The 13,001-nt window shown below is 41.4% G+C and overlaps 1 protein-coding gene across 1 annotated transcript; it reads left to right on the top strand.

Moving 5' to 3' along the window:
• The first annotated feature begins 2,695 nt into the window (after positions 1–2,695).
• LOC136758884 (cytochrome P450 2C55) lies at positions 2,696–12,153 on the top strand. Its single transcript, XM_066713616.1, has 9 exons — positions 2,696–2,891; positions 3,180–3,342; positions 5,145–5,297; positions 5,525–5,685; positions 6,304–6,477; positions 6,811–6,949; positions 9,594–9,781; positions 10,102–10,243; positions 11,694–12,153. The coding sequence occupies exons 1-9, from the start codon at positions 2,730–2,732 to the stop codon at positions 11,885–11,887; spliced, it is 1,476 nt and encodes a 491-aa protein (XP_066569713.1). The 5' UTR covers positions 2,696–2,729; the 3' UTR covers positions 11,888–12,153.
• The last annotated feature ends 848 nt before the right edge of the window (positions 12,154–13,001 follow it).

Below are 13,001 nucleotides of genomic sequence, written 5' to 3'. Positions count from 1 at the left end.
CACTAGTATTGCGATGACTTTGTCTGGGGGGAAGATCATACCTACGTAGAGAAGAATCGGGAAGAGGATGGCCTTTCACGACCGGCACCTTACCAGCCATCTTCAAGGTCCTTGTGCTCCAGCCGTGGATCTTTCTTTGGACTTTAGATAAAGCTTCCTCCCAGCTCCGGGTGCCCGTGTTGGTCCCGTCGATCGTGATCCCCAGAACCTTGATGGACGGCTTCACAGGGAACACGGTCGGCGGGCCCCGGCCGACAGGCCCTGGCCGACAGGCCATGCCCTGGAGAGGTAGACAGTGGAAACACCCGTTTAAGCGTCCGGGGCCGGATGTGTCCCCAAGTGGAAATGGGGCATAAGTGACCCTAAGTGATGGGCGATTCATTTAGAGCAGGCCATATCTGGCCATTTGTCAATTTAGATTGTCCCTTTGATAAATTATTAGCATTAATAAATCTGCCAAAAAATCATTGCAAAAATCTGATGTTTGATGCCAAAATGAGCCATCATTCAATATCCTCCAATAAGATAATTAATTTCTTTAGTCCCACCCATTAAGTGCTGTCAATCACTATCCTATGTTACAGTTAACCACATTCAAGGTATTTTACAATTGTTTAGTGCAAAGTGAATGTAAGCTGAAAACATGTCATTCTACTCTGAAGAAAAGTTGATGATATAAATAGGCAATGCAAAAGTGAGTGGACTGAGAAATACCCGTTTAATTTGGGCTTTATATTTTAACACAAATTATTGTCACAAATTATTCTACATAGATGTATAGCAGCCTTTAGGTCATATTTTGCGAGGGCTACCCCGTCTGTGTTAAGGACAGCTTCAATGTGGTGTTAAACTAGGACAGAAAAACAGTCCTTCTTTTCACTTGAACTGTTTGATGAATTGCTCCCCTTCCCGTACTTCCCAATGATATGCTAAATAGGAAACTGTTGGTGTTTTTAGGCTTTGTCGGATTCCTAAAGACAGTCGCTATTTGCTATATGCACATGTTTCTCCTAGATATATGAATAACCAAAAGTGCAAAAATGCTTTTTGTACAATAATTTGTGATATACAAATTTGGCAGTGTAGCTTAGTATCTGATGTGATGGTTTATAACACTGGTGTAATAACGAACGCCTTGTTCCTTCAGTTTCATCAGTACAGTTTTTCCGATCAGCTCTAATCTGCCTGCCACACAGGGTTTTATTGTGCACCATCTGGCCACCAGATGTCACTGTTGTGGGAGGTTTCAAACGCTTCGACAGATTGAATCTTTTTCCGAATCAATCGTTTGCTGTTTCGATCGCTCAAAAGCGCCATTTATGCCATCACTAGTTACAGGTGTGCCTGTCAGTGGTAAAGGCTCAGTAAAACAAAATGTGGAGGTGATAACGCAATAAAAATGATGTGTCACGCCCTTGTGGGTGGGTGTGTGCGACACTGTGTGACCATACCACCTCTTTTTACACACGAGAGAGGACCTCATTCGCCCACTCTCTCTCCGGGAAGAGTTAACTGGACCCCAGAACACCACCACAGAGAAGGTAAGTTTGCAGCAAATATTTTTGTACACAGTGCTGGACAGGACAGGAAGACTGTACCAGAGCAGGGGAAACAATACAAAAAGGGAATATGGGAAATGCTAAATATGTAAAACCTATTCTAAAATAATTTTAATAAAAAGGGGAAACCTACATCACAAAGAAATAGAATCATGCAATAAGTTTAGAATTAAAAAAAAAAAAACTTCCCCTAATCCATAGGCGGACTGGACAACTGGCAAGGGCTGGATTATGTTTTAATTTGTTGGGCTGCTGGACTCCCATGTGGATTTTATGGACCACAATTTCCCACCAGTACCCAGCCCCACCCCCCCCCATTTCACGCAATTGTGCATTTGGTGGAGCACATCCCCTCCCTTTTCAGAAGGGAGTTAAAACGGTTTTTCAGCGTGACGCCAGGACCCCGTCAGCCAACTGGGACCCCAACCATCTGCAGGTTTGCAATTGCAGTTCCCAATTTCAACAATGTCCAAAGTACTTAAATCACCATCTCTTCTTTCTTTGTTCACAGATGCTGCGCTGCTCCACGGGCTATTCGGGGTGAAAGCAGGCAACTTTGGAAACCCAGCACAGTTCAGGTAAAATACCACAAGGATTAAATCACCTTCAAAAACTGATTAAAATGTCTCAAAGCAACTTCATTTATCACGGTGAATGCCTTTTCTTTACTAAAAGTCTCCCCAGAAACTAAAGTGAGGTACTTAACACTCCGTGGTCTCACTGTCGACTCCAGCGATTAAGTGTCCTTCTCCAGGGGTTTCCTCTTAATAATTATATTTAATCCTGCTTCGGGGAGCTCTTCACCCTTTACCCTTTAGTTCAGTGCCCGAGCTGATAATTAGCAAATAAGTAAAGTTAATTAGAGGTTAAGAGGGAAGAAAAAGTATATCAAATAAGAATCAATAATGAATTAATAATGTGAGACCCTAGTAATAGTCATCGAGTTTAAGTGTGAACTGAATACATGTGTTAATTGGTACAAAATACATTGTACGCATGACCCGCCTTTGTTAAATGTGAGAACAGGTCATGGCTCATGGAGAGGTCATTTAGTTGAAGTAAATAATTTTTTTTTTTGTGCCTAACAACCAATGAACAACAGTGAAGGAGGAGTCAGTGCTCCCTATATACAGGCTTGTGGAGTGCAGTGCAATAACAAACACAGGCACAATGCTGGGCTCTCTGTTTCTCCTGTGGGCTGGGCTTCTCCTCCTCTATTTCCTGTGGAAGACACGGAGGCCCAAGAATTTTCCACCTGGTCCTCAGCCTTTTCCGATATTTGGGAATCAGCTTCAGCTAAACCTGAAGAACCCCATGAAAGACTTTGAAAAGGTATGGATAAAAAAGCTGAAAAAGTCAGAAAGCTCTGAGCAAATTGAAAAACTGTGTTTGGTGGAAGTTTGCTGTCTGAATTTAATTGAAAGGTAGAAGCTACATGATCAGAAAGACTGGAGTAAGACTATGCTCTCTTGTTATGGGTGGTCTTCCACTTTTATTGTGGCTCTGATGGTGTGAGAGCAGTTCTCTGGTCCTCTCAGTGAGGGCTGTGCAGGGTCTCTCTCTGTGTGTGTTGATCCGTTCTCAGAGTGTTCTACCTCTGTTTCTGTCTATGCTCTACAGCTGTCCGAGCGCTATGGGAAAGTGTACAGTGTGTATTTCGGGGGCAGGCCGGCTGTGTTACTGCATGGTTTGCAGGCAGTGAAGGAAGCCCTGATGACTCGGGGAGTTGAATTTGCTGGGAGGCCCCAGGGCCTGCTGGTCAACCACGTTACTGAGAATAAAGGTGAGTGATGACAGCTATAATTAGGGCTTCATATTTCAGTTACTAAAAGATATACTAATGAGTAAGGATGGTGCATGTGTTTATAAGAGGTTGTGTAACATACTTACAGCTCAATCCAACGGTCTGCAAAAAGCTAATATATATGATCAGAATTTGAATAAGGTAATACAATTAATTAAAATTGCAGGTCTTAAGGTGAGGGGACACCAGTCTACACATGTTGCTAAAAAAATGTAGAAAGGGCGTTTTTGCAACTTTGTTGCCTGCAACATTTTCAAACGAGTTTTGAGTTTTTAGAAGCAAAATTACATAACAGAATTATGTAACTAATCAGAGTTGTGAGAAAAGTGTGCTGGAAGAAAGATTTGGAGTCGGCAGTTCTAATCAGAGTTTATTATGTGCACAGGAAAAACCACAAAACACAAAAGTATTAAGCAAGTATAATACTGTTTTTCAAACTTCTCAAGGAAGAACAAAGGTTATATTTCCATTCTGGGACATTAACATTTACATTTTACAAACCATGTCTGATTGGTCATTTCTAATAACTAGCAGTGATTTAATTGGCATTCTAATCGAAGACTTCCCATCTCATCGATATTATTATTATTATTATTATCATTACTCATGAATAATAATCATTTTCTAAACTTCTAAATTGCCAGCTGCATTGTCAGGTCATTTGCAGTTAATACATTGCAAGAAAGGAAATGAATGTAAGTTGCTGATAACCAAGAAGGCAGGCAATTAAAACTTACTAAATAGAGAACTCCAGGGACACAGAGGATAGGATTTCTATATTTTTCCCCAACAAAAGTCAATGTGACTACCTGCTTCACCACAATTTTGGAAAATATGGATATAGATGTTAGAAGAAAAAGCCAAAGCCAGTGTGGGACACTGTCAGGGAGACTCCCCCTCTCAATTTATTTCAGGGTGGGTATATGTATTTGTACTATGAATTGGTACTTATAATTTGTAGAAGCCCATCAATAAGTATTAAAAGTTCTTGTAAATTTAATGGGACAAAGTGAATTGTTGTGGAATTAGTTTGACAGTGACAACTTTATTGAAGCTGGGATAGAATTGTCTCTGAAAGCAGAAGTAAAAATGTAGACGGAATCATGTTGCTTCTACATTTTCTATCAAGAAATAGACTGGTGGCCCTCAACTTTATTCAAAATTATTGGAAAACTCGACCAATTGTGTGCACCCAGCTGTAGGATCCAGATACTAGACTTTTGAAATTTTCTTGGCATGTGTGACTGTCACTTTCACAGACATCACTGTGGATATCATTTTTTCCTGCCTCCTCTCATTAAGTCTTCTGTTACCTGAAATGACCCTCCAAGTAGAGCCACAGCTCATCTCTCAGGACTGTTGGACTCCACATGTGACACACTGCTTCTGTACTTGAGTCAAAACAGACAGCAGGACTGCTCCTTCTCTGGAGTCACTCCAATATTTACTTGCATGGCAGTAGAAAGTGGAAATCCAGGGGTACAAGTTTGATAGCGTCTTACACGCTTATCCTGGTGATGGTCATGGTAAGGATAAAAGTTCTAAATGAATAAGAAAATGTAAATACACAATCTCCCCATTATATTATCTATAAAATTAAATGTAAGATATAGTTATATGCACCTCCACTACTATACTCTTCTGCTTTTGGGTTATGTCTCCGGGAGTTTACTTTACATTGTCACAGATTTCTCAGTGAGAAGTAGTTCTTGACCCTGCTTTTTGAGAATAAGACTGCCTCCTTGTGGGCAGGCTGCCTCATTGCAGGGTTGTCATTGCAGGTTTGGTTATAGTCAACTATGGTCCCAGCTGGAAGGAGCAGCGGCGGTTCGCTCTGAGCACTCTGAGGAACTTTGGCTTGGGAAAGCTGTCCATGGAGGAGAGGATCCTGGAGGAGACTTCACATCTCAGCTCGTACATAGAGAAGAGTGCAGGTATTGGCTTCAGAGCCCAGTGCCCCTGTCCCATTACCACCTCACACAGAGCTGCAGGCCGCCCGCACAATGCACCTAAATCTGCAGAAATAGTACCATGGTTCATTCTGACTGTATCATAAAACTGATTGAAGATGATGATGATATACAGATCACATTTTCACTTTAATTACAAAAGACAATAAGGTGGCCAGCCCTCTCCTGCTATAACTCTCATTTGTGAACAGGACAGTCCTTGGACCCTCAAACGTTGTTCCACAATGCCTTCTCCAATGTCATCTGTGCCATCCTGTTTGGATCTCGCTACAATTATGAGGATCAGCCCTTCCAGTCCTTAATGCGATTGATAAATGAAAACACAAAAATTCCTAATGGACCCTGGGGCATGGTATGTGTGCTCTGTGACATTCCTCATTGTTTGTTTTTTACTGAAAATTCCAAGTGTGAAATTTCATTTAAATGTATCATTCACAGCTGATCTGGTTTTTGTATGGATATTAATCAAATGCAACAAAAAAAAAACGAATAAAGCAGCTGTTTGGGAAATTAAGCTACATTTCACAAAAATGTTTGAATACATTATTTGAATCTCAACTCCCGTACATTTAAGCATTTTCTTATTAATTCAATTCTTGAAGTTGCCAAAGACAACAATGACAGCCAATGACCACTGTTATGTGGAAAGTTTATGGCATTGAAATGATAATGAAAAGTAGATTGAATTGGCAATACAATTTTGGTAAAGCAATACCTCTTGATCAACACGCGTAGATTGTGGATGAGTATTATCCCATGGAGAATGAGGTGTTGATCTTTTCAGTCTGAGTGATGATAATGAAAACAGCCAAACCACAGCCATTTAGTGCTGAACACCTTGACATTACAGCAATATGATGGGTGGAGGTATTTTTGTATGATTGAATCTTAGTGGGTAATCATGAGAACCTCTCAATCCAATAGAAAACTATCGGAGGTCTTCAAAACTCATATTTTTTCTTATTTGCAGATTTACAATACCTTACCGCTAATTAGGAGCTTGCCTCTACCCTTCCGGAAAGCCTTTGAAAACTTTGATAATCTGAAGGAATTTTTCCTAAACAAAGCGGCTGAGCACAAGGAGACACGGGTCCCAGGACAGCCACGGGACATCATTGACTGCTATCTCAATGAAATTGAGAAGGTACTACATCAGTTCAATACCACCACTAACTAGGGACACTTATGTGTGTCCATGGGTTAAAAAATAAAATAAATTGTTACTAGAAGGTTCCTTGTTCAAGTCCAAGATCGGCCATTGATTCAGGGTTGGTGGGGTGGTTAATCATATTGCTTAAACTTTCAAGACACTGATGGGTACCCAGAAATCAAAGAAGTCATATTATGCCAAGTTAAAAAAAAACACCTATATCCCAGGCAGACACCGAAAGGTAGTTGTGGCAGGATCGGTCCACTTGTGAAGGTGAATGTTCTTCTCTCTAGACTTCTTATGCTTTTTGTTTTGCTCTGCTGTCAGAGAGGTAATGACGGTTCTTCCTTTGATGAAGGCTTCATGGGGGCCCACTTGATCGATCTCTTTGTTGCTGGAACAGACACCGGCTCAACTACTCTCCGCGTGGGCCTTTTGCAGCTCATGTTGCATCCAGATGTGCAAGGTCAGTAAACCTCCTCATGAGGCACTCTTTGGGCATCTGACCCATAAACCCTCTTTAATACACATTTGTACTGTTGGTTGTGTGTTGCAAATTTGAAGACTTTTTCTTAATCGACCTTCGACATAATTAAAAATCAATCTATTTAATCTTATTAAAAAGTGTCCTATGACAGAAAATCTCCAATGTGTGTTTTTCCTAAATCTTTATTTTAACAAGATGTGGACATACTTGACACCATCTAGATAACCACATATCAGAAAATGAGTGCAATGCTCTTACCTAATTTTTGGATTAAACATTAAAACATATTTTAAAACAGAAATGGAGTCAAATGATCAATCAAAAATAAGGTGTTTTTAACCTATATTGAAAAAGAACAAAAAACTATTGGACTCACCATCTTTGGATGAGTATTACATTTAAATGAGAGGCCGACAATGCGCTGTGCAGATATTAGGCCTATTCCACAAACAGTTTATACAACCATATAAAATATTAACAAACAATCCATAAAACAAATATTAAAAAACAACAATCAGACTCACCATGCTTGAAAATCCAAATGCAAGTATAACAATTTAAAATAAAGTGTCTTTTGACTCTGACTACTAGACTACGGTGGTGGAATAACCCGCAGAAATGTATCCACATGTGTTTCAATGGAAGTGGCGCTAGTAGAGTATTGCTGCCCCAGAAGTAGTGCCATAGCCAATGCCTGACTTGAGACTTCCCGCACTGCGTGTGTGTCGACTGCATCACTCTCAGTCTGTGGGGTGGCCACGTCCACTGTTTTCCCCAGTTCAACCAACTTTGTGTTGGCAACCATTAATGATTTTGGCTCAGTCAACATTGGCATTTGTTAGGCTATTCATAGGCTAGGCAGGCAGTTAAATAAATGTCATGAATAGACTCTAATAAATAGCCTACCTTCATTTGATCGATGAGGTATGAGCGCACCTTGTTCTTAATCTCAATGACTCTGCGGCCATCTCCTTCTTTTTGCATTAGATGTTAGTTGATTAGGCCGAAGGTGACATGATATGTACTGGAGATGTAGACCTCAGTCTCAGCAGACATCACAGTGGTGGCACACTTTAGTGCAGCCAACACAGGCGCCGTGTCCTCTATTAGCTTCCAGTGCTTATCCTTAAGCTCCAGAACCCTGGTATCTGTAAGTTTTGTAACTGTCTGATCAGACAGAACAGCGGCGACGGCCCATCGTTGCTCCACCAGCCTGGCAAACATGTCACACACAGTTCCACCTTGTCTTGCAAGACTGAATGAGACAGTGGTTTTCGATGCCCATCTGCTGCTGCCTGTCCTGTAGCACTTTGGTGGCAACGGTGCTGTGATTGAAAAGACTCATCAGCTTTCCCGCTGCAATGATGACTCTATTAAGGAACACCGCAAATCCATCATTGATGGCAAGCTGGAGGGTGTGCGCGAAACACACAATGGAAAACCAGGCAACTCTTGATGGGTTTTGGCTGCTACTATGTTGGCAGTGTTGTCGTGCATGCAACCAATGACTCTGGCAGTAAGTCCCCATATATCCACTGCCTCCTTTAGTTTTTCCGCAAGGTGGTCCGATGTGTGTCAGATTGGCAGACTTTTGGTTAGCAGGACTGCAGACTTCACCTTTCAATCATCGCTGATGTAATGGCAGGTGATGGTGATGTAACCCTCCACAGTCAAGGCAGTCCAGCAGTCAGTAGTTAAGGCCACCTTCTCTACCACCTTCTCTGTTGTAGCCAATTGTGCTTTAAGATTTGCTTTCTCTGTTGTGCCTTTCTATGCGCCCGGTGACTGTGACTCACGATGGAATGCTATATCCCGGTTCCACCAAATTCATTAAGGCCCAAAAACCTTCACCGTCAACAATATTGGCATCATATCTTTCTCTTTTAACTGGCAAATCTCTTGTGTTATCCTCTCTGCCCGATGTTCATTACAGTTATTTCTATCTAACATTGATGTAATGGTCGGTTGAGAGGACAAACCACTAGCCAAGGAGGTAGGATGTTTGTTTGTCAGGTGATGCATCAGTGACGTAGTCGTGATGTTATATTTTAACACAGTATTTGCAGTGAACATGATCCTTTTTTAAATCAAATTGATCCCAAACCATGCTTTGTGCTCGCTTCATCCTTCTTTGGATTTTACTGCTCAAGCTTCTTTACGTAGTTTTCCCTCCAACAACAATTACATAGCATCCTCTAGTGATACGAAATTGAAATGGCCTATGTCGATCAAATTAGTTGCCATCGATCAAATTATTATCGACAATTAATCAATCTTCGATTAATTATTAACATCCCTAGTATATACAGTTCTGTGCAAAAGTTTTAGGCAGGTGTGAAAAAATGCTGTAAAGTAAGAATGCTTTCAAAAATAGATGTTAATAGATTATATTTATCAATTGACTAAATGCAAAGTGAGTGAACACCCTTTGCCTTCAAAACAGCATCAATTCTTCTAGGTACACCATTAATAATATCACTCATTAGTCTTCCATTGACTAGAAACGTCAATGCTACAGAACCCCTAGCAGGCAAAGGCATTAGCTGTGAAGCATGGATAATTGGCAACTCTGTAGAGGTGTCTAGTGTGCTGAGCTGCTGACAGTGGGCCCTCCTCTCCTCAGCACGGTGCCACCAGGAGATCGACACTGTCCTTGGAGAGAGAGAGCAGGTCTGCTATGAGGACAGGCACAGCATGCCCTATGTCCAAGCTGTGATCCATGAAGTGCAGCGCTATGGAAGCATCGTCCCTCTCAGTGTCTTCCACTCCACCACTCAAGACACACAGGTGCTGGGCTACAGCATTCCAAAGGTAAGACAGAAGGCTTGTCTTCAATCTGTCCCCTCAAGGTACAGTTTACTACTGCTGTCAAGAGATGAAAAGTGTTCAATATGGAATCAGTACCCCAAAAAAATGCATTGCTTGCCTTTGATTCTTCGGGGCGCTCCCTCTGCATTCTTCCCATTGGTGAGATTTATAGTTTTGAACTAGACTCCTAAGCAGCCTGTAATCACACACCATGCATTTTTGGCTAGTAGCTGGTGTTTTCAATGTAGAAAGATTAAAATAAATCCACTGTGAGAAATGGCTTGTATCTCATTGCGCTGCTTTTTTTCCCCATTCCAACGCAGGGCACCATGATCATTCCAAACCTGTCCTCCGTGCTGTACGAGGAGGGCCAGTGGAAGTTCCCCCACGACTTCAACCCCTCCAACTTCCTGAATGAGAAGGGGGAGTTTGTGAAGCCAGAGGCCTTTGTGCCCTTCTCCCTGGGTAAGTCAGCAGGGCTGTAGCCAGGGTTTAGAAATTAGTGAGGTCCAGATTGTTCTTCTTTTAATAGAGCTTATTTACGGCAATTCATTCCAAAATTACATCTAAACACAACCAAAGTTATACATTACAGTCACACAAACTTATTATCTATAATGAAATACATACAGAGGGACCTGTTGGCAAAAATACTTTTATTAAAGCTGCAATCTCTTCTGTGTATGTGTGTGTGTGTGTCTGTGTTGTGACAGAGAGGGAGAGAGAGAAGAGAGATAGATAGTAAAAAAGAAAAGGAGAGAGAGTCAGAAGAATATAAGACCAACAGAGCTATTAAACTATTTTGAAAAGGACTACTTGATTACATCAGTTTTCATATTCTCTTATTTAAAAACTGAGATTATATTGTGCACTAACTATGTAAAGTGACAATACAGATGCAAAAAGAGATCCACAGCATTATGCAGATACAATAGCCATAATATGCATTAATGTCAGTGCCACTTGTATACAGTTTGGAACAAGAACTTGCTAGCCTTGCTTGAGTCCTTAACTCTAACTGTTACTATTTCAAATATATGAAATGCTGCTTACTGTATCAACATTGATGCTCTAGTTAATGAATGTTTCTTAGCAATAACTTATCTTTTACAGGGTTGCCTACTTAGTTTGGGTACCTGTCTTTAGTGAGATTCTGATGCCATGGGCTTAATCATGAGAATGAGCAGTTGTGCACTTAATCACGTACACATATCTGGACTCAATTCAGGGTCCCCTCATCTCCTTCTCTCTCTTTTAGCTTCTAAAAATACCTCAATAAACTCAACCGGAATAACAGAGTTGATACGTCTTTCTTGAAAACATACATAGTATTAGTAGCTAGCTAACTAGTTGCATAGAAAAAATGAATGCCATTGTTTAGCGTTGCTTTCTTTCTTCTCTTGGGCCATGCACTTAAGGTTAGCTTTATGCTAACTAAGTTACATTTATTCAAAACAAATATTATCTAGTTAGTTTATAGCAAACACCCTGGGTTACTTAATTAATTCATGATTATTAGCTGTCTTGGTTCATACCAGGTCAGTTCAACATTGGACAGTGGCTGGATTGCTTGATTCTGGCTGGTTGTGAATTTGAGCAGCTGTCCAGTCAACACAGAGATAAGCATCACGCACCAATCAGATAGTAATTTAAGATGCAGCTCCATGGAAACGCCCGCTGTGAGGATAGACCAGATGTTTTCAATTCCTGATTATACAGTTAAATAGCATTGATTTTTTTTTTATTAGAAAAATGGGGCAGGCTGGGGGTTGGTGAGGTCTCAGAGTTCCATGTCTGTCAGAACAAACCAGACTACAACCCAGCACAACTCTAGTCACCAGAGCACAGGGGATGGGGTTTCAGTTGTGGTTACAGTTGGGCCAGTGTGCTGATGTGTGCCCCTCCTGTCTTGCAGGCCCGCGGATGTGTCTGGGTGAGGGGCTGGCGCGCATGGAGCTCTTCTTGTTCTTGGTGATGCTGCTGCGCCGCTTCCAGTTCCACTGGCCCCAGGACGGCGGGGAGCCTGACCTCACACCTCACTTTGGAATGGTCCAGGAACCCAAACCCTACCGACTGGGAGTGAGGCTCAGGGGACAGCAGTCTGGGTGAAGCCCCACAACTGTACGGCATCTCCATTCAGAGATGCACCCCTGACACCACACTGCCAGCAGGGTCAACAGTAGTTCCTTGCAAATCTTACAGCATTTAGTGCTTTGAAATGACTTTTCTCTGTATTGCCTTACACTAGAAATAAGACAAATCAATATATCACAAATGTGTGAGTGTTGCAAATTTAAGGCGACTTACAGCATAAATAGTGCATAAATAGTACAATTGTCTGTCCTCATTTCAATAAACCTTTATATACAAAACGATGGGTTTTGAGTCTTTGATTTCTTTAAACTCAAAGTGAACCAGTCATACATTTGGGGAAGGTAGAGCTAATATATTTGTGGTGTGCAGTTTTATCTGTTGTAGGTATTGGATTTGTATGTTTCTGTTCGATTGAAGAGTCTTGCCTTACTACTAATAATGTGGGGTGCAGATGTAGTGGATTTATTTTCTGTTGTCCACAGAGACTCATGACTTGGGTTGATTCTCAGCTCTGGATATTTTATTCAATGCATGCAACGGAAGAACACCCCATCACCCATATGAAGAGATGAATCAACTCTTCAAGCATTGTCAGAAATACATACAAATATATTTATGTTTTGATGGGCATATTGGTTGGGAGGGCAAACAGTGTACTTGGTGGGACCAATCATGATACTGATGTAACATGAGACCGAGAAATGGGCTAGAGATGTGCTTGCTTGATTGATCACTTTCTCAGGCATAGATCCAGTCCTACTATAGCAGGAGGTTGCATACATTTTGTATCAGGGTTCCTTTGCTATATATGCAGGCAGGCAAACAACAGTTATACCTGACTCCTGAGTGTCTGCAAGCTTGACTGGCAAAACCTGTACCTGGACAAGAGCTGTACCCAGGTATTGTCCTTATGCAAAGCCTGACCCCAGCCCATCTGCAAGAGAGGGCCATGTTTAATGTTTAATGAGTCAAATTCGATATTAGGAAAGTTCATTTTTCCCCCTTCAGTCCCTCCTTTTGGACACCTGATGATACCCAATCCGGGGATCCAAGCCAGAGGTTACTAGCACATGGTTTGTCTGCGGAGATCATCTTTACCACAAGCCTTAAATCCGCTCCCTTCCTTCTG

The sequence above is a fragment of the Amia ocellicauda genome, chromosome 9 (genome assembly GCF_036373705.1).
Source record: "Amia ocellicauda isolate fAmiCal2 chromosome 9, fAmiCal2.hap1, whole genome shotgun sequence".
NCBI classification, from domain to species: Eukaryota; Metazoa; Chordata; class Actinopteri; order Amiiformes; family Amiidae; genus Amia; species Amia ocellicauda.
The sequence above is the reverse complement of the archived record's forward strand: the minus strand, read 5'-3'. Positions and strand labels throughout refer to the sequence as shown.

What these genes read in the sequence shown, in the direction of transcription:
- LOC136758884 (XM_066713616.1), top strand. Translation starts at nt 2,730, where the DNA reads ATGCTGGGCTCTCTGTTTCTCCTGTGGGCTGGGCTTCTCCTCCTCTAT. An exon ending in TGGGCTACAGCATTCCAAAG is followed by an intron (nt 9,782 to 10,101) that starts GTAAGACAGAAG and finishes ATTCCAACGCAG; the next exon opens with GGCACCATGATCATTCCAAA. An exon ending in CTTTGTGCCCTTCTCCCTGG is followed by an intron (nt 10,244 to 11,693) that starts GTAAGTCAGCAG and finishes CCTGTCTTGCAG; the next exon opens with GCCCGCGGATGTGTCTGGGT.